This window comes from Macrobrachium nipponense, chromosome 2 (genome assembly GCF_015104395.2).
Source record: "Macrobrachium nipponense isolate FS-2020 chromosome 2, ASM1510439v2, whole genome shotgun sequence".
NCBI classification, from domain to species: Eukaryota; Metazoa; Arthropoda; class Malacostraca; order Decapoda; family Palaemonidae; genus Macrobrachium; species Macrobrachium nipponense.
The window spans coordinates 82613063-82636122 of NC_087201.1; the positions used below are offsets into that span (position 1 = coordinate 82613063).

Here is a 23060-nt window from a genome sequence, read left to right on the forward strand (position 1 = left end):
ATCCTTCAGCGAAGAATAGTGCCTTATGGTCTTCAGGGTACAGACGGACTGACTGTGCATGTCCAGATCGAAGCTTTCAACATGGAACTTAGACGTAGTCTGAAGTTCTTGATGTCAAAGCATTCGAACCTCTCCTACTTGTTAACTTCTTGCATGTGATCAGGAAGGCCTTCTTCTAACCACCCTAGATACGACAAAGAGGGTTAGTGAGATTTTAAGCCATCGTCACAAGTTTGGCTTTAGAGAACACAAGGCGGTGTGCTCTCTAAGCCTTCCGTGTGGCCTAAGAATGGAAACCCGTTTTGTCCTCGGGCCAGGAGCTTGGAAGCAAGGATGGCACAAAGTTAGTGGGCAGGAGCCAGAGAGAGTCCTGTGCCCTGTCGGGTCTCTCAAGTTTTATCTACATAAGACTCAAAGAAAGTCCTAAGTCATTCGGGCAATCTGCAGTGTTCCGAAAAAGACCAGACTTGCCCATTTTGAAGAACACCCTGGCTTTAGTGTTTAAGGAGTTCTTTCAAAAATGCTCCTTCATTGTTTTTGCCACAAAGATTTGAAATCTTTTTATCTGAATGCTCACGAGGTGAGGGCGCGGCCTCGAAGCATTTCAACAGAGCATGGCACTCAGCAACATCCTGAGTATCATGTTTTAGCGAAGCAACTCTGTGTTCACTTCACACTCCAAGCGAGATGGTGAAGATGGCATATGAGATCTGCTGCTCGCTAGGGCCATACGTGTCTGCAGGACACAATCTTGGGGGCAAGAAGTACCACTCATCCTATCCTGTAGAAAATGGTTAGGAAGAGCTCTTAATTTAGTTGTTAGTCGCCAACAACGGCGACTCTTAACTTAAGCCTTAGTTAAAACACCTTAACTTTGCTAGGTTGGTCAGGTGGTGATATATATATATATATATATATATATATATATATATATATATATTATATATATATATATATATTATACATAATAATATATATATATATATATATATATATATATATTTATTTTACTTCTTAGCCCTCATGGTATGGTCAATATGGTCTAGTCACGTCGTGGTCTTGCCCCTGTTGACAGATCATCTCTACCTCGCTGGCAACTCTAGTAGCACAAGCAGGAACTTACGTGGCAGTAACACGAAGCCAGCTATGCTAACAGGTGGAACCAAGATGTAAATCATCTGCATGCATTGTTTACCCAAAATCCTTCTATTCTGTCCCTTCCCACCTCCAACGGTGGGATTCAGCTATATATATATCTGACAGGTAAGTTTCATGAACAAAATGAATATTGTTATGATACAATAAAGTTTTGTTCATACTTACCTGGCAGATTATATACAATAATCAAGTACCCACCCACCTCCCTCAGGGACAGTGGAAATGGAAAAATTATGAATAGAAAATGGGAATGGTTCCTGATACCCGCCTCCCAGCGGCGGCGGGAATGGGTACTAACCAACCTGGCCGACCACTGCGTGTGTCGGAAGTTTTTTAAAATTTTTTTCTGTTGGATTTCAGAAATACAGCTATATATATATACTGCCAGGTAAGTATGAACAAACTTTATTGTATCATAACAATATCATCTTTTTAGTATCACATACTTGAATGCTGGAATCTGACACTGACAAACCATCCTCACTTTTGTCTGCCTTGGAGAAGGCTCCCACAGTTCTTAGAAATTCTCTTAGGACATTTTGTTTTGTGACCCAAGATTGTCATGAACAGATTGAAAATCATCTTGACTAAGGTTCATTGGTTGCGGTGAGTGACTAACCCCTTCCCCTCCTTTTGGACTAGTACATCAGCCAGGACTGTACAATGTGGTGGCAAGGTCTGATGCAAGTGTTACATCACAGAGTATCTTATATAAGGCATTAGAGTGTAATTATTGAGGGTGTAATTGCAACTGCTGCCTGCTCACCTGTAACTCCCTTTACAATACAGGTGAGAGTTTTTTTTTTTTTTTTTTTTTTTTTTTTTTTTTGTCAAATTGTATAGGAAGTTACAGTTGCTTTTACAATAGCCCCCCTGTCCCCATTTGTGGTTTTACTAATCAAGAGGTACCCTTGGTTGCCCATTTACCCACAGATCGCTTCCAATCTGCTTGTACTAATGTTCTTGCTGTTTGTATTCCTTGCTGCAGTTTATTAATGTAATTATACTGGAAGCTCTCATGTATTTGTAATTTTAATGGTCCCAGACCAAAAGAGTAATTCTTTTGTTCCTTTTCATTTCTGTACAGCTTTTCAAATATGTCCGACAGGTAGATGTCACTCTTTGCATCAACAAGTTTCTGTCCAAGTTCTGTCCCACTCAAGAAAGAGATAACACTGTCCCAAAGTGCAACAAAACGATGCAGGCAATTACCCTTAGAGAGCCACTCTACCACAATCGTTTACTGCTTAAAAATTTCATTGACAACTAGAGAGAGAGAGAGAGAGACAGTTTAGTTTAGTATATCTTAGTTTTACCAGACCACTGAGCTGATTAACAGCTCTCTTAGGGCTGGCCCGAAGGATTAGACATTTTTACGTGGCTAGGAACCATTTGGTCACCTAGCAATGGGACCTACAGCTTATTGTGGGATCCGAACCACACTATATCGAGAAATGAATTTCTATCACCAGAAATAAATTCCTCTGACCGGCCGAGCTGGGAATTGAACTTCGGACCACCAGATTGGCAGCTGAGCGCGAAAACCACTCGTCCAGCAAGGAACTATTGAATATTTCATTGTCTGCAAAAATTACTGGGTAAATTGAATCAAATGATGTGTAAAGTAAACTCAAGCATGATAAACAGAATATTCCAAGCATAGTAATGATTAATTTCAAAATATTACACATTTAAATATTTTGTGGGTCCTAAATTTTCTGTGGCCCCCCCATTTTTCAAATTTAGCTTTATGGCCCCTGAAAAAATCTCGTGGCCCCCAAGGGGGCCATATTGCCCACGTTGAGAAATGTGAATTTAAGGGACATTCTTGAAGAAAGACTTTTGTTAAGCCATGGGAAGGTATTTTCTTTGTGAATCATTTTGCAGTATCAATCAAGTGAATCTCAAATCCACTGATATCTGATGACCTGCTTCTTATTGTTTATTTGACTTTTTTTCTTTTTTTTGCTAAGAGCTGCGAGTATACCTTTACCCCCAGTGGTCCAAAGATAGTAGACATTCTTAGTACTGATGGTCAGTCATTTTGAACCTCCCAAGCTTATGTGGATCAATATGCTAAGTGGACACAAATTTAAGTTTGATTTTTTCAAGATGCGTAAGGTAGGATATCATGCCCTTTGTTTGGTTACAGGATGACCTCCGGTTACGTCCAAGATCTATTTCTACAGCAACAACATTACCCAATTTTGTTTGTAAGTCAGGATTTAAGCATTCTTAATGATGTGAATCAGTAAAAATAATGAAATATAAAAAACAACAATTCCTGAGCACATACATACAGTGCAAGGGTAAATACGTACGTATTATCCTAAAAAGAAACAATTCCTTACTTTTACTCATGTTGTTGGTTTGCATACTGGGCGTTGCAAAAGGGGTTGAGACAGGCTTTTACATAGGCTGTGGCTATGGAGGAAGGTGCTGGAAATACTGGTGCAGGTGAGTCTGGAAAGGCAGAACCTGCAGAAGGTGCTGAAGATACTGGGGGAGGGTCATACACAAATTGGGGACAATTTTTTCCACACCATTCAAGTTTATTTGGTGAACTTCATCCCAAGAATCAGAAATATTTCTTACAGCAGCTAGAATGTTGTAAGGTTCCAAAAGTTCTGTAGAGTCAAGGCCTTGTCCTTATTAGTTGCCCTTGAGGCCATACCAGATGTTCGTCTGAGGTATAGCACACCTTGAAGAAGCAATGACACCTTGGTCTTGAGGATTAGCACACCTTGAAGAAGCAATGACACCTTGGTCTATAGGCTGTAAAAGGGAAGGATGAAAGTCTTCCAAATGGGCAGGTTGACAAGGGCATTGTCCAGCACTAGCAATACCGTCAAGGGCAGCTCCTTTTAGCACAGCACTCCACTTCTGGCACAAAATAATTGGTGAACTACTCTTCAAACATCTGAAGCATCACCCTCACCCTTGCCTTTTTGTTGGATTTCCAGGTGACTGGTAGATGACCCTTCCAAATGCCCATCATTTCCCTTGGATTCTCTGCCAGATACACCAACATAGGCTTTTGCTTGAAATCACCAGCAGCATTAGTCCCAAGAAGCAAAGTCAATCTCTCCTTGTTGACTTTTTGGCCTGGTGCTGTCTTCTCCTCCTTGGCTATGTATGTACAAGAAGGCATGTGCTTCCAGAATAAAGTTGTCTCATCCACATTTAATAACTGTTCAGCACAGTAACCCCCCCTCCCTCCTTGATTACTTCAGCCAACACACTAGGAAATTCACTTGCTGCTTTCTCATCACCATTATCAGCTTCCCCTTGCAACTTAAGGTTTTGCAAATTAGCATGGGCCTTAAACTGCATGAACCAACCATTGCTAGCCCCAAACTCTTCACTTTCACTCCCTTTCCCCTTTTCTCTTTCCAATGTCTCAAACAATCTTTTAGCCTTCTCCTGAATCAACATAGGCTAACTGGAATATGCCAATGATTGTTGTCTTCTAGTCAAAGCACTAATAATTGTTCCATGTCAGTAATGAGACCACTATGCTGCTTTGTAATTACATTTGATTTCATAAGAGCAGATCCTTTCACATGTTCAAGTAATACATGCATTTTACCTCTAATGATTGTCAGCGCAGTCATACGACTAAACCTAAGCATGCAACCTATGTTTGACAGTGTTTCACTCTTTTTGATATTTTTGTTATGTCTACCTTCACTTCCATGGAGATGGCTTTTCTTTTCTCTGTAGCACTGCCTTATCCTTAGGAGCCATAATGCAATTCAAAAAGTTCCGATAAAAGCAACACAAATGAGAGCGAGCAAATGTAGTACAATTGATGATGGAGTACAGTGAGTGAGTGACTGATGCCGTCTGCCCCATTTTCTGGCACAGGATAACATGGTTTGTCCACTCTGTGCCCAAACTAGTTCCTGCGTTAAGTTTGGATTCACATCTGAATGATGGACAAGAATTTCTCGATAAATTTATCATAGATTGTGAGACGGAACCACAAAACGACGTAGGTCAAGTGTTAGAATAACCAAGATATTTAAATCTTACTTGTTGTTTAACTATAGCCATAAATTAATGTATTATTGGTGCTATAAATTTAAGGCAAAGTTAAGCATAACCAGAATGGGTAAAGCACCCATTTGGGTTGGACATGATGCCAGAATGTATCCATGTAATATTTAGTTCCCCAATTTCATTGTATTGTCTGGATTCTTGTAAGTTCTATTGATCACATGTGTGAATCATGTTTGTTCATATGGAAATACAAACCATCACTTTTCAATCTGAATATTCCTTGACATAAACTGGAAACAATCATTGGTAATATGATTATTAATTGGTAGCAGCTAGGAAGGTGGGGCAGGGAGAGGGGAATGGGGAATCCCCTACTCACCTGTCATAATTGACACTTTCTTTAGCAGCTATAGAGAGCAAAAGTATTGCTCTGCTTGACTGTAACAGCCAAGTTGAAGCTGCTTTATGTAAGTGTTGATGACTGTGGCTTGAGCTTTGATTGTGAGCAGATGTTGCCAACTAGCTTGTGGTTGATGATAAGCAAGATGTGAGTCTGTATGGCTACTTTGTGCCGTCTGTTACCATGTATCCTTACCAGATTTTTGACATGGGTGGGATCTGTCACTCAGACTTTCAGATTTCTTGGACTGCTTACTTTCAGCTAAGGGGTCCAAGGAGGTCAACCCTGTTGAACCTCGTGTCATAGTTGTGTGCCTTTGGGAGACATCCCTGTGGTTTCTCTGCCACTGGATACTTAGGCATTCCTCAAGCCTACAACCTATTCCAACCAGTTCCAAGGTAAGAGCAGAGGTACCATTCAGTAGGTGTACAGTTGTGGATCACCAACTTGAGGAAGAAGTTGCCCAATTCTGCAAAGTCCATTCCTCTTAAGTAATGAAGTGAAATTCCACTTCCTTGTTCTCGAATACCACCATTACTTCATCAAAGAACCTTTGTCAGTTATGCTTCATCTCTGCCACAGTGCTACCCTGATTTGTTGGTTGGTAGACATCTGTCAGGATGCAAAAGAAAGACAGTGTGGCTGTTATCTGTACTAATCAACTCTTGCTCAGTTGGATGTTAAGGTAAATTGTCAAGGACTGGTGTGTCAGGAAGCAAAAAAAAAAAAAACAAAAAAAAAAAAAAAACAAAAAAAAACAAAAAAAAAAAAAACAAATGTGACTTCTCTGTAATCGACTCTTGCTCAGTTGGATGTTCAGGTAAATTGTCAAGAATCAGGAGATCCTTTACTCAATAGTATTGAGAAATAGCAAGGATTTTTCTGATGATTATTGGGTAACTTCCTTGCATACTTGGTCCTGAAACCAATCTTAAGTAATAATGTATGTGAACACAGGAAGCCTATCCATCATCCCGTGGAAACAATGGGATGCTGTGAATGTACGTATAGCTACTGCATGTTTTAGCATGTGAGAACCAGAGACATTTGCACAACACAGCATAAAACATTGTTTGCTAAGCTTTAACCAGGTAACTTCTTGAGCTCACATCGTTGAGCAGAGAACTGTAAAAACAACACTCCAATTTCAGTAGTGTTACAGATTTGAGATCCAGTAAGTAACAGCTTGTCAACCAAGCCTTAGAATTGCTAATGAAACTTATCTTCCTCTGAAGGATACCAAGCTTTTCCATGGGCTCTGTGGTTAGTACGGTTGCACCTAAGTTTGGAGTGAAAAAAACCAGTCTTTAGAAAGCTTTTAACTCCATGATGCCTTGCCACAAACCATTACACCTATTGAAAGCTGCCACCATATGAGCAAAGCCCTTTCCATTTCCTTGCTTGACATAAACTTTTGATGACTGGTTCATTCTGCCATTTTTGTGATGAATGTTGAAGCCCATGGACCATGGTACTTTTTAGATGGTTGCTTAGTCTACTAAGTGATTCAGGGCTGATGAAACAGGTTTTTCGGCAACACCTTTCTATCAAAGTATTGCATAAAGGTGAAGGTTGGCAAGTGCGTATTTTGTAACTACCTAATTTTTTCTAGTATTTGGTACCTAAGTTCAGTAGTTCTTGTATTTATCAGGGTAAAAGTGAGTTTCCTGTGCCAGAGCCATGAAAACCTCAGGTAAGGGCTTTGAACGCGATAGTGACGTTAACCTATGACGTCATGAGGCTCCACCTGCAGTGAAGAAATTTACACATCGAGAAAATGTCCCTTCACTGTGGCTCTGCCTACTTGCAGATGAAATATTCACTAACTGATATTAGTACACATCCTAGGCTTCAGCGATATCGATGATAGCGAGCAGGATTTGTCATCGTCCCCTTGATTGCATTATCATTCTCAATAACATTATTATTATTATTATTATTATTATTATTATTATTATTATTATTATTATTATTATTATTATTATGTGGCGGTTTCATGGCAACTTCTGCAACAGCTGTTGGGACCAAAGCCAAGAGACATGGGGGAAAGTGAGCAGACCTTGTTGGGAATGAGTTGTTTGCTTGCAATCTTCCATTTTTATTCATACGTATTTGTATAATTCAATGTATGTAATATATCCACATAATGAACCAGTCTACAGCTCATTTATCCGATCTACATCTATTTAGGGCGGAAATACAAAAAGACAATCCATTTTGTTTTACCTCAGGTTTCGAAACTATAGCCCTGTATTTGCTGCAGCAAGCGATGTTTGTTGCCAAGTACCTGTTACCCATTTTATAGAAATAATTACCTATTGACGTTATCGTAAATCTTACCACGGGTCTTCTCGCTTGTATACTAAGTGGCAAGCCATAGCACAAATGTAGTCTTGCTACCACGGGGACAATTCTATTGGCCATTATCGAATTTGTTGAAGACTAGACTTTGTAGATATAGGCGACCTCATTTTACTCTCTAAATATCAAAACTATCAAACTTAGGTACTAAATAATACTTGCAAAAGTTAGGTATTGTTGTAAAATGTTCACTTGCCAACTTTCACCTTTATCCGATTCTTCGCTAATAGGTGTTGCCAATAATCCATGTTTCATCATCAGATCATGTTTTTTTTATCTATAGACGCTGGTCCTTATAAAATTTGGCTTTTTATGACCAATTAGTCGGGTTCAAGTGTCCACCGGGTTCCAGCACGCGCCAACAAGCTTGTTTTCAAATATTTTCCGTGTAGTTTGTGACGCCAGTTTACGGTCCAGAGTTAATCATTATGCTTGGTGCAAAAAGACTAGGAATGATTACAGGGATATTAAGAGTCAAGGTTATGTGAATTTAGATTTATTAGCTTGGGTTTGGGATAGTTACACATATTAAGTTATACAATAGTACAAATTAATATTTACAGTACAAATTGATGTGTAAGTTGTGATTCCATTGTTCTTTAAACTCTGTAATAATAATCTTTAGTTTGCTATATTTATAGCTACCACATAACTGATTTCATAGCTGTATATTTTTTTTTTAGGTGATTCGCCGCGTGAGTCCTCTTGATTTTCTTTACAGTTAAAATCTAGGTTAGAACTGGCAGTATTTACAGTAGTAATATTAGTTTTAATTGGAAAAAATGATATCAGGTACAGACATGTTTACATATATACATAGTGGTAAATATTTGTATAGAATCAACCATTCATTATAAACGCTTTATTTTTATATTTGTAACAGACTTGATGTACTGGCTTAAGCCTCCACATTAAAGGATTATAAAAAAGGATTGGCCGTTGCTGGTTCAAGTAGCACGGGACCATTTTTATAGCATTGAGGACGATAGGGAGTTACAGGAGGAAAGAATAAAGCTTATTGTTTTAAAAATGTCTCTTACAGGTATCAGGTACATAATCGTATGCTCATATGTGTGACTTTAAACGATTCTACAAGAAAGGCTCAAAAGCTCAACTGCCGTAAACATATCTTTGCATTCCGTCTAAGCTAAAGAAGGTTTTGAAGACAGTGTTAATTCCTAGTATAGTTTTGACAAAATATAATTGGATGTTTTACAAGATCAAAGTAACAAAATTTAACCAATTCTGGGATATTTTTTTTATATTATTGATTTTTAATGATTAAACTGACCTATTTATTAAATGAGAGAACTCATGCGTAATTGTACTAATTGTCAAAAGAGAAGTAAAAATAAGTAAAAGTGGAACTGCTAAATGACTAGCATACCTATAGGCTGATGTGGACTGGTAAAAAATGCCAACTATTTATAGTATATATTACGGGAAGCTTTATCATTACTTTTTAAACATTTGAACACATTGAAACATCGAACATTATGGTACGTTGAAAGTCTCTGTCACCTTCAGCCATGGCTACTTCCATAGAACTGTATCAGCACCACAAGGTAAGTGACCACTGTGTTCACGACCTGGAAATCAAGAACAACAAAATTCAGTCAGCGTCACTTACATATTACATGCCTAATTACAGCAGCAAAATATCATATATGTTATCGGGATAGTTAGGTGAACCATAACAGTCAGGTTCCGTAGGGAGGTAGGGCCTTTAATGAACAGCGAAGTCCAACAGTCCGTCGCACATAGAGGGCACTAGTCTCGCCACCACCAGGCCGTTCATTTTTCTCTCGAGTTAAAACGGTTTAAAACATGATAATTATGATATTTTGTCCACTCCTGTGAGACACATGTAATGATAATCATTCCATACACTTCTAATGCTTGAATAGATTCACAGGGTTGATGTAAACAGTAGATAGATGTGGTGCTTCAGAAAATGTATAATTGTATATATAATACCAACATAATGCAACGCTAATTGGGGATTAGGTAAAACAAGTGAAATGCAGATTTTCTTGCCGCATGTTAAATTTGACATTCTAGTAAAATCTATTCAACTTAAATTTATTTGCCATTATCATACTATCCTTTGTATTGCAAATTTGATTTTTATCATCATACTCTCCTTTGTATTGCAAATTTGATTTTTATCTTTGCATAGACAGGATAACTTATTAGGTTTATCTGGAGAGAGACAGAGAGAGAGAGAGAGATTGTCAAGAGCACAGTTGTCTACATTGAAGTCCTGTTAGGTGTACGTATTAAGTAATCACCCGTCATTTTACTTCTTTTTATAACAGTTATGCATAATACACTTGGCAGTTTCCTCTTATGACTATTAGGAAATTATTTATATGTATAAATATAGTTTCTATAGAACATATGATCAAATCTATTTGTAAAGTGATTATGATTTTTTTTGTTTTGCTTAAATGTTTTTTGAGGTTGTATCCTTTGGAGTAGTATCATATTGGCCTGTATTCATCACTGGTAACACTTTTTACTTAAATCTTTTCATTCTCACAAATATGAAGATATGATCCATTATTTAAATGATATTTAAATCCCATACGAAGGCGTGATAAAAATCATTCATATTATGGAGATATGATTTGTATCCTGTATTTTTTTTTTCATATCAATATGCTTGTGTCAATGAAAGGTTTACTTGGTCCATCCACATCGTGGTGCATTTTCCCGACGGGCAAAACAGTTCCCATGTCAGAAAAGTAGACTGAAAAATGGAAAATGCTAAAGAACGATGCTTAACAATAATTCTCATCTCTTAAAACAGCTCAAAGCTGAAATAATATTAAAAAAAAACATAAGATAATTAAATATAACATTTTTCTATTTGAATAAAGTTTTCCTATAAGACGTCTGAAACAGGAAATATATATAAATATGCAACGCAATTCTACGAAAGAAACTTAAACTATTTCTAATAGGTGATTCAACCACTTCACCCGACGGTGACCAGACTTTGGCCTATTTTACTTTGAATAGGCCGAAGTCTGGCCACTGTGCTGCACTCCACAGACAAGAACTTACACAGAACACTCTCTCTCTCTCTCTCTCTCTCTCTCTCTCTCTCTCTCTCTCTCTCTCTCTCTCTCTCTCTCTCTCTCTGCCTCGGTCTTTCAACTACTGCTACTACAACTCCACCTCCCCCTACGGATAGTGGTGATGCTGTTACAGTGATGGGAATTGCCATAATAATAAAAATATTGGCAAGAATGGAGAACATCAAAACCACATTCCTAATAAAAATCTTAGTCAAAATTAATTGGTTTAAAGTATAATAGAGTTTACTAGACGATGCCGTATTTAACATGCGCAAGAAAATCTAATTATATATTGTTTGAAGGACTACAACTATCTACTGTATATTTCAACCCTGTGAATCTATCCAAGCGCTGGAAATGTGCGGAATGATTATCATTGCATATGTCATACAGGAGTGGACAAAATATAATTATCGTTATGTTAGACCAGGCTTCTCCTCCTCTCTTGACTCTGCCCATTTCAACTGGGAAGAGCGAAGAACGGTCGCTAGAAGTTCCCTGGTGGTGTCAAAACTAGCCCCGTCTATGTACCGATAAAATGACCAGATAGTGTCGACGGACTTTTGGACTTGACTGTACCTCCTCGAACAGTGCACTGTAGGCATTACTCGAGGTTCTTTGCAGTGCCCATTAGGCTCCTAACTACAACCTCTTTCATTCCCTTTACTATACCTACATTTATATTCTCTTTCCTCCATCTAACAATGTTTTCAACATTATTTTAAGCACTGAATGACCTCGTAGGTCCCAGCGATTAGACTTTGGTCTAGATTTTATATTCCAGTTATAATTCCATAATAGTCGGGGCAAGAAGATTCGTATTTAAGACTGGTCTAGTTGTTACAGTCGTAAAAACTTTTCTGTATTGAGAATTATTTAGGAGTTGCTATGTACATGTATGGTATCGTGAACGAAAAAAAATGAAGCATAATTTTCATTATAATTATATTCTCGTATACTGAGGAAATTATACATACATGCACACTTATGTATATTTTTAATGTATGGTTTATACATACATACGTACTTACATACATTAATATATATATATAACATATATCTATCTATCTATCTATCTAATATATATATATATATATATATATATATATATATTATATATTATATATATATAGATAGATATATATATATTATATATAATTGTGTAAGTACTTATGTATGTATGTAAGTACGTATATATATCAATCTGGAAACAATAAACGCATTGACAGGGGTGAGGATGACTCTAGCAAAATGTATTTTGAGTTTCAACAGATGTCAAACGTAGGTGCGGGTGAGCGGAAATAGATGATGTTCCTTGTGATCGAGTGGTTTAGTGGTAACCCCATTTTGATATATCGTAAGTAAAATTTTTGGACGTTATGGGTTGGGTTATTTGATATCTTTATGTATGGATTGGAGCGAGAGGTCAGACAAAGGTCAATAGATGGAGTTGCAAAGCTATGAAACCAGAGAATGGCACATGAATGGACAGTGAACCTGCTGGTGTTTGCAGATAATGCAGTACTGATTAGGATTAGCGAAGAGAAATGACTGAAACTAGAGAAGAGTTTTAATATTGTTTGCTTGAGGGAAATGTGTTAGTAAATGTGAGCGAGAGTAAGGCTGTGATGGCAAGTGTAACCAATGAAAATGAAGACTAGAATGGCGAAATGCACGATAATAGAGTAGAAGCAATTGACTTTTGTTGATATTTTGGACCGAATATGTTGGGTGATGGTAGGAGTCACACAATTGGTAAAGCAAGAAGGCAACAAGATAAGTGCAGAAGATTAAGGTGAGACTTGTAGTGTCCATGGAAGCCAACTTTTTCTTTCTTTTCAATGAAATTAACGTGGATATGGAATGCAAGTAAAAGAAGGTTGAAGCTGTTGAGATGGAGTATTTTCATAGTATAATGTATTATAGTATGTGTGCATGCAAAAGGTGAATAGAGCGATATGAGGTTTCAGGAGGCTGTCGATGAGCCTTCTGTGTAGGTATATGAAGCGAGTAATGTGGACGTCCCTTGTATCAGTTAAAGTAGCTGTATGTGGGCGTTCATATTTTTTTCCTCGCTTTTGTTTGCTCTTTTGAGAGAAGCGCTGAATGACCTCATAGGTCCCAGTGTTTGGCCTTTGGCCTAAATTATATATTCAGTTCAGTTCTTTTAAGAGAAAACGTGTTGATTTTATGTGTGTGGTGCGCGCGCGTGCGTGCTGTGTATTTGTTTATGCCATTATCTTTATTAGAGATTTCCAGGTGACACGACGTTGAAAATAGTCCCAGCTGAGTATAGAGTCTATTCCATCGAAATTGTGTAACATTTTGTAGAATTATACGGAAGTTGAAAAGTCAAAGTAAGATCATGGCGTGAATGACAGTGAAATAATCATCGGTAGAATGAAGCACTCTGTACCCACCGTAGTTGCCATACTCTTGTTAAGCGTGAAGAACCCGCGCCCCTCAATTTGAGCGTCCATTCTGCTAATGTGGTCGATAAGGGTCGCCATCTGTTAGAAAAAAAAACGGTTATGAAGTTTCTTTCCGTTTTGACCTTGATTCATCGTCCTTTTGTGAAATGTTGAAATCTTTGAGAAATTTTTAAATTATCGGTCTTTCGTTGGATAAATATAGTTGTTGTATAAGGAGAGAGTTAGCCTGGTAGCAGTTGTTCCTTCTGCAATTTCGTCAGTTTTTGTTATTCCTAACGTGAATTCTGTACTACCGCCTTCGATATTGGTTTCTGTAAGGTATCCATACGATTATTCTGAATGTGCACCCATTTATATCGAGCAACGGTGTAGATGGTAAGAACAAAGTATGTCTAATTAAATGTCTTTGGTGAAAATGTATAACTAGATTAAATATCGTGAGGTTGAATAAAGAAAACAAATTACAAATTTAGATTTAATCTTGACATATGATTTCTACAATGTTGTACCGTCTCTGCTGAATATTATAGTTAAAGTCGACGCAGGATCCAGAGTAGACTCAACTAGATACAAAAATACTTTACGTATATGTTAAGAGTGTTCAATGGGAGAGCGTGGCTTTACGTTAAATGGCCAAACATTACAAAAATATGTTCTTGTTTTGTCAAATATTGCTAATTATAATAACCAGATTTACCGAACTGGTAATAATGACAGAATATTTCGAAACTATATTTTTACACTAGAGTCTTTCGTACCATCAAGAAAACTGGAGAGTGATTCATATAATTTTAATTATATGTAGATCAACGGCTTGTTTCTTACCTTGCTTTTTCGTGCGTCGTCCTTCATTGTTCCTTTTAGAAGTATAAGCGGTTCAATAAGGGCATTTTTCTGGAAAGGAAAATAAAAAAGCTCACTGTTTATACTTGATATGTTAAGAATAAAAGCCGAGTCTTTATGAAATCAGTAAAATAGACAGGTGAGATATTCTTAAGTAAATTTTTTTTGTTTGGGGGGGGCGGCTGTAGTTGGGGGCCTGTTACCTCCACAGTTTTAGAAGAATTTTTGTGGAGAAAAACATTTTCCGTTGGTGCTCAATTGTCTGATATGAGCAGCCCTCGTAACTTACGTTTTAACGTTTTGTTCTTGCTAAGTTAAGCAAAGTTGGTTATTTGTGTTAGATTTCACTGCACGTAACAGCGTGTGTAAGAGACTGACAGAATGAGTGAAAGGATTAAATGTCAGTATTTTAGTGTAGTTTCAAAGTTACAATTTGAGGTCTTACATACCCAGGAATTCAGTTTGTTGGAATCGTAATTTTTATCGCTGCTCTTCCTTGTTGGTAGACAGTTATTTTTTTTATTTATATTTATTTTTAAATTTTGTAGTTAAAGTTAATCACAGTAGTGCTGCCTCACTAGTCAGACCCTTGTGGTTCCTTTCCACAGGTTATCATGGGGGAACGTTTAGTTGAATACATTCGAGAAGTTAATGCTACAACCTATGTGGTCATGAATCTCACAGGATCATAGTCGGAATTACTGATGGGGGGGGGGGGGTGGGGGGGGGGGGGTGTCATTCGTGGGACGCTCATCGGAGAGACCTTTTATCACAGATTTTAGTGATTCTTGGCTGTAGTAGTAGCACTATATTTGGAACTTTAATTTTGGGTATTGAGATGTGTCGAAGATATTTAAGAGAAAAGTATAAGCTAGTGGTAAATCAGAAGAATTATGCGCTATTATGTCAGTGTGACCTCCAAATTTTTGCAAGATAACCGGTTCCGATAATTTAACTGTTGGAAATTTTATGGTTTCTCAAGGCAAAACACTTTACTTCTTTAAATCTGTCGATAGCCAGGAAAGAATTAATGGAAGAATTGAAGCTTTGTGAAGTAGCGTAAATATGTCAACATATGTTTCAATATTATTATTATGATTGTTGATTGGGGTGTTGACATCGTTGTTGTTATAAATTTAGACATAAAATTAAAATGATATAAAGTGTTTAATGTGTGTTGTAGACTTTTATCTTTCAATAAATTGTTGCGCTATACATGAACACTTGAATTTTTTTTAAATATCAGAAGTAAATTTCGTTTGCTATAAGATCTATAATTTTACTCAATTAGAAATAAAATCTGCATTTAAAGCTCACCTTGAGATGTACATCTTCACTGTAAATGGCCCCGCAGAATATAGGCGCAATGGCTTGAATGGACAAGAGGCCGAAGCTGACGGGAAAGTACCAGTCTGTGTAATCTAGAGCCGAAACCATCGTCCAGTACAGGAAGCAGATGAGGGAGATGATGTGGTGGGGGACGAGGACTAACATGAAAGGCCCCATCACCCTCTTGAAGGCCAGGATACTACTTCGCAGCTCCAGCACGGCTTCCTGCAGGCGATTAATGTCGCCGTCCGCGATGCACTTTTGCACCGGCGACGTTATCTGTTGGCCGAATTTCGCGCACTCGAGGATGCTCTGCAGCTCTGTTTTAATGTGCGTGAGACAGAGAACGAACACCCTAGAAGCCATGACCACCCAGAGGACGGGCATGGAGAGGGTGTAGCTGTAAATCACGTACACATACACCAGGGAAAGCATGCGCCATATGCCGTCGTTATGGATCAGGTTGAAGCGCAGTTCGTTGAAGATGTTGAACGCGAAGAAAATCACGCAGATCACGAAGCCGATGAAGAGAGGGATGGCCAGTTTGGACGAATGGACCCCCGTCGTGAAGGCGGGGAACTTCCTCTCGAACTTCATCCAGCCGTCGAGGAAGGCGATCCACTCCTTGTAGTAGATGAGAGTCAGGACGTGCATGCACACGGCCGAGATGCTCATGACCACCACGATCAGGATCATGACGTAGAGAGTGAGGCTGTTGTCGCTGCTCACGGACGCCATCAGGCAGTCGTAGAAGCAGGGCACGTTGAGGCCGATGCCGCAAAATACCCAGAAGCACAAGCAAGGGGAAAACTTCCAGGCGCGTAGCGGGTAACTGTAGGTCACTGGAAAACACGCCCACACTTTGCTCCAGCGTTCGATATGAACGAATGGCGTTGGGTAGGTTCGCATCGCGAAACTTTCCAGGTCCATTGGAATGACTGGAAGGTCAGCAATTATTGTTGGAGTTTGGGGAGCTATTGTGGTTCGGGTGCATGGAGCTATTGTGGTTGGGGTTTGGGGAGTTATTGTGGTTCGGGTGCATGGAGCTATTGTGGTTGGGGTTCGGGGAGCCATTGTGGTTTGGGTTCGGGGAATCATGGCGATAGAGGTATTGTGGGGTTTTAGCTGATGCTATAGTTGTGTTTAGCCAAGGTCATACACGTTAGGACGGGACCTGAGCTTGTCTAGGTGTTTAATATTTCGTACATTACTGGAAAGTTATGAAGCAGTTGATTTCCCTCTCATTTGTAGTTACGAGGTTGCTAACCACTTTGTACACATCACAATCGTTGACGAGGCACTTCAGTGTTAAAGTTAAGGGCTGCTCTTCACTTTTCGTAAACCATTGCTGTTTATGTAAGTACTGCGTGGACAAGGATGGTATATTAATGGTTGCGACACGATCACTGTATATAAACACTTAATTAACTTCACTATTGTCAAATTCTAAAATTCACATTAGTCTGAGATGAGTATATGGAAGTCATTAAAAATCACCACTAGTTCGTAGACGACATTCCTTTCCTTCAGTGGAAGACTTTTCTGATGAAATCACACGTGTTGGGAGTCACTCTGGCTTTAGAAAATGTTTAATGATAAGGAATCACCCGTTATGTATCTCAACTAAGATGACGCATAAATGTAATACATTCTGGTAAAGCCAGGTGATGACTGAATCTGATCTAATCTCCGTTCCTCTCCTCTGTCCTCCAAAGATCTTTGAGCAACGAGGATCCGGCTCTCGACAGAAAATAAAACAATGGGATAAACTGGAGGAAGACTCAACGAAAAGTGAATGAGATCGATGATGGATTTATCCTTTATTCTAACCCTCTCATTTCGTGTTTTGTGCACCTTTCATTGACGGCCATCCTCTCGCCATGTGGTGTATCATATGGTAACTACTTTTGACCTGGTTGCTCGGCTGTATACAATTAACAAAGTCAGATTGCTTAACTTGCTGAAAACTTATCTTCCGTGGTTATAAGAGACTTTTGTCAAGGTGTCACATGGCAGGACGCTCAGGATGGCTGGAAGTCTTTGTAAATGTCGAGAAAAACCACCCTTCCAGTCACAAGTGGATTTGCCCATTGTCCGAGATCATAAGAATGACTTCCCCCTTCTTCCATTGTCTTTTTTCTCTCTCTCTCTCTCTCTCTCATTGTCCTTCCTTCTCCGTGTGTGTAGGAATATCAGAGAACTTGAAGAAATGAAATGACTATCTTGGTTAAGACCACTAGTCTTGTAGAAGTAAGTTTACATGGAAAAAAACCGTTGGATAGTTTATGCATATATATATATATATATATATATATATATATATATATATATATATATATATATATATATATATATTATATGCATAAACTATCCAACGGTTTTTTCCATGTAAACTTACTTTTACAAGACTAGTTGGTCTTAACCAAAATAGTTCTTTCCTTTCTTCAAGTTCTCTGATATTCGGAGAAGGAAGGACAGGAATACCACAGGAAAATGATAGTCAGAAATCCAAGCGCTTTTGTCTTTACTAAGACATTGTCGTTCCTTAACAATGTCTTAGTAAACGACGAAAGCGCTTGGATTTTTCTGACTATCATATCCTGTGGTATTCGCTTATTTAATGAAGTCACGTGCATCTATGGTGATTTTTTATGCATTATTATATATATATATATATATATATATATATAATATATATATATATATATACATATACATAAAAAATCACAGTAGATGCACGTGACTTCATTAAATACGTCGAATACTACAGGAAAATGATAGTCAGCAAATCCAAGCGCTTTCGTCTTTACTAAGACATTGTCAAGGAACGACCAAGGTATAATAGAATGTCCTCCCTTATTCTATATACCTTGGGAACGACAATGTCTTAGTAAAGACGAAAGCGCTTGGATTTTCTGACTATCATTTTCCCGTTTTTATATATTCTATATATTTATATATTTATATATTTATATATCTATATACTATATATATATAGTATATATATATATATATATATATATATATATATATATATATATAATATATATATTATATAGCTCCCGGGAAGGGTCAAAATAGTGATTTCTGCCACATTCGTACTTACTAACTGTTGAAAACTGAAAACTATCAACATGAACCACTTCATTACACACTGAGCCATTTTATCTAAACTAGATTTAATTATATACGTATATATAATATATATATATATATATATATATATATATATATATTATATATGCATAAAAAATCACAGTAGATGCACGTGACTTCATTAAATAAGCGAATACTACAGGAAAATAAGTCAGAAATCCAAGCGCTTTCGTCTTTACTAAGACATTTGTCAAGGAACGACAATGTCTTAGTAAAGACGAAGCGCTTGGATTTCTGACTATCATTTTCCCGTGTATTCGCTGATAGTATATATATATATATATATATATATATATATATATATATATATATATATATATATATATATATATATATATATATATATATATTATATATATATATATATATATATATATATATATATATAAATATATATATATGTATATATATAGCTCCCGGGAAGGGTCAAAATAGTGATCTCTGCCACATTCGTACTTACTAACGCAATCATGATAAGAACGATTTCTCGGAAATTTGCAACAATATTGCACCTATTTATGCTTTATATATGGTAAACACTTGCAGTGTGTTTGGATGCCACAAATGGTAAACAGGGAGATGAAACTCAAAAGATTAGTGGAAGAAGGAGAGCACTGTGGATTTTCAGTATAAACAGGGCTAATTTTCTGCTATCAAGACATGAAAATCTTCTTAAATCACTTCGTTAGTGATGAGTGTTATTAATTGTTAGTGTAATTAGTTATAATGGTGAATGATTAAAGAATCCTAGGGCATAAATATTTCACAAAGTAATTCATTAACAGCCATTGCGTTCTCTGTCAAATGGTAGAGGATTTAGGAAGTTGTTTTCGTCAAATCTGTAAAACTTGAAGTAGTGGATAGTGAATTGCGTAGTTGTTAAGATTGATATTAAATATCAAAAGTGCAAAAAAAAAAAAAAAAAAAGCTAGTGTTGTCGAAAATGTCCCCCTGACTGGATAGGTTCTAAGCCTTTGAATGGGGTGGGACTATGTTAGTCTGGCCTGAAATTAAACAATGTAAATTTAACAAAATACATGAACTGAAAGGCGGACTCGCGCCAACGGACAACTTACAAAAGGAGATAAACTTTAAAAGAATTAACAACGGGGTCCCAAATGCACACGAGGACAAGAAATGAAAGTTTCAAAAAAACCGCGGAAAAATACCATGACACCGTGTCGCTCACAAAGAAAACCTTATTGTCCAACATTTCTCCCATTCGATATCTTCAATTACATGAACTACAATTTTTCATATATCCAAAATCGCATTCATCACTTAAATCTATGGAGGGTTATTTATTAAATCGCATCTCAAAGTGTAACAAAGGCACTATCCTTTTTCTTATTTACAAGTTTGTTTATTTTTACATATCTTTCACGCACCCAATGTAATCAATCTTCTGTTTGTGAATTGTCCTTGCTTGCTGTTTTTCGTGATATGGTTCATAATTCCTTAGAATAACGAAATCTGAGATTTCCTTTGTTTATAATGCATGACCTAAAAGATGGCGGCAGCTTATCAGGTGATCGTCTGCTGTGACGCCATAGGAAAACTAATAAAAATCTTAAGCCTGATCTTGATATTACCTCATGGCGCCGTCGTTCAGTGAGCACATTTTGCATGATTTATAAACTATTTCATATTTATGATCATCGTTTGCACTCTTAATCTTCCTACACTATTCTATCCAGCCATAGAGGGTACATGCCTGGAGTTGTGATCTCTGTACCAGTACTACATAGTTCAGTGGTCTTCCGTCAGGGTGGCGCTGCAAAACCTTTCAGCCATCTTGAAAGGTCTGGTATCCTGCAAATTGAACAGGAGCTTAGTGCTATTGTGAAGTTTTTGTATCGTTCATGTTTAATGAGTAAGTGTTCAGGGTTTAGTGAGTAAACTTAGTGAATGTTTAGTTTACGGCTTAGTGAACGTTAGTGAATGTTTATTGTGTAAATATTCAGTGAAAGTTTATTGAGTGTTAGGGTTTAGTGAATGTTTTTTAAATATTAGTGAATGTTTATTGTGTAAGTATTCATTGAATGTTTAATCAGTCTAGGGTTTAGTGAATGTTTAGTGTGTAAATATTCAGTGAATCTTAGTGAATTACTTGTGAATGTTAGGGTTTAGTGAAGGTTTAGTACATGTTAGTGATTAGTGAATGTTTAGTGTGCAAGCATTTAGTGAATGCTTAATGTGTAAGTACTCAATGAATGTTTACTTTGTAAGTAGTGAGTGTTTAGGGTTTAGCTTATGTTTTGTGAATGTTAGTGTTAAATGAATGCTTAGTAAGTATTCAGTGAGTATTTAGCCAATTTCTTGTGAATGTTTGTGTTTAGTGAATGTTTAGTGTGTAAGTCTTTAGTGTTTGAGTCACTAGTGAATGAATGTTCATTGGCTGTATAGTGTTTAATGGTTTAATGAGCATTTAGGATGAAGTGAGTATTTACTGTAATGAGCATTTAGGGTTGGGGGAGTGTGTAGTGAATTTTTAGTAAGTGTTTAGTGTATAGTGAGTACTTAGTGAATGTTTAATGTATAGTGATTAGTCAGTGTTCAATGAATGTTTAGGATTAAGTGAGTGTTTAGTGGATGTTTTGTGAGTGTTTGGGGTACAGTGAGTGTTTGGTGTTCATGTAATGTAGTGTAATGTAGCGTGAGTGTTCAGTGAGTGTGTTTGTTTAGTGTGAGTGTTTAGTGGTTATACATTGGTTAGCATCATTCTACGTTTCCAACTATGGTTGTAACTTGGCTTCTAATAATAATGATCATACTCACTTCCATCTACCAATTGGTTGTTCAGGTTACGTCAAACGGCATTGAAGAGGTCTCGGTGCACTGTCGTAATTCTCTCATCCGTTGTTTTATCATAGTTGGCAGTAAGTCAAGAGATAGAACAGCTGGTAATGAAATACAAAACGATATAAATCGGCACTATTAACTTATCAGAAAGATTTATAACAGCCATGTATATCAGGAATATTAACTTGTATTTTATAGAATAATGATACAAATAAAGGCTTTAATAATGTAATGTAATGTCAAGGCCAAGAGGATAGAACAATGGGAGTAAAATAAAAGAGAATTGTCTCAACTATCAAGGACTTTGGAGTGAAGTGGGAATGATTTATTGGGGAGGAAGGCGATGAGACACTACTACTCCTTGAGTGTCTTAACTTTCGTTTCAAATGCTACATAAGATAGGAGGAACGTCGAGCAATGTAGTATGTCGATAGTTTCGTATCGAGTCAATAGATGTGAAAAAACTCATAAACGCACGTCAGCCCCTCATCGCTTATATATCACAAACAAGTCAACGACTGACTGTAAGTGGAGAATGTATCCTGGGCGGATGTTGGATGTTCGTATAAAGCAATAGGAAAGACTGCCAATAAGTCGTGGACTTGTACTCAACCTGTTCCTGATATATGTGCTGTAGTTGCCGACATGCGTTCACGGCATGATTTACGGCGGTGTGGATTCACCTTCTTGTGTAGATATGCATGTTTATATGAACCGATGTGCACGAGGCTAAAAATGTTCATTTGATCTTATCAATTTTTCTTAGATGTCTGAAGAAAGGAAGAGGACCGAAATGTTTTGTTTCTCCTTATCCTAAATGTTAAGAGTAAAGTTATAATATGCGTGTTTACTGTAAAAGGGTTTTGAAATCGAGTTAAAGAACCAGATACATATCAAGTAAATTTTCTTAACCCCTCACAGTGCAAATGATTCGAGGACACATAATTCAGTTGTGGTTTGTAATTTAAACAATTTTGTATTTTTCATTCCTTACAGTATCAAAAATATGTTAGAATTATCGATTAGTAGACCTGATTGACCAACTAACATTTCACAGTGGAAGTGGCAGTGTATCAGATGTTCATATTAAAATGAGTAATTTAGGATAAGAATTGTGAACTCTGCACAGATTTGAAATTTTCAGTGTTTGTAAAAAAAAAATTTGTGATAGAAAATATTAGTTTGTAATTCAAAGGAACTACTCCAGGGGATCCTTGAGGAAAAACGTTTCGGGAATGAATGGCTGTCGTATGTATTTTTCTTTGAATGAAAACCTGAAATTTCTAGAGATCTGTATTAACAATTATTTTAGAAATCTGTTGTATATCTCTTTCCGAAGGCAGATTTGCACAAAAGTAATCATTACAGTCAGACGCTTAGAGAGAGAGCACGATTTATAGTAAATGTCTGGAATTTTGAGGTGTCAAAAGGATAGTCTTTAGGACGCTGCTGGGCTAGTCTCACGCGATAGAAAATTGCCTAAACTTTATCGCT

At 37.2% G+C, this 23060-nt stretch overlaps 2 protein-coding genes across 5 annotated transcripts in view; one reads left to right on the forward strand and one right to left on the reverse strand.

Moving 5' to 3' along the window:
- LOC135220726 (transmembrane protease serine 11D-like) overlaps window positions 1-23060 on the forward strand; it is a 496130-nt gene that overhangs the window by 19230 nt on the left and 453840 nt on the right. The window lies entirely within an intron of this gene.
- LOC135221478 (uncharacterized) lies at window positions 8436-17201 on the reverse strand. Its single transcript, XM_064259225.1, has 4 exons — window positions 15597-17201; window positions 14262-14330; window positions 13425-13514; window positions 8436-9510 (listed from the first exon to the last, which is right to left on the reverse strand). Exons 1-4 carry the CDS (start codon window positions 16704-16706, stop codon window positions 9445-9447), a joined length of 1335 nt encoding a protein of 444 aa, XP_064115295.1. The 5' UTR covers window positions 16707-17201; the 3' UTR covers window positions 8436-9444.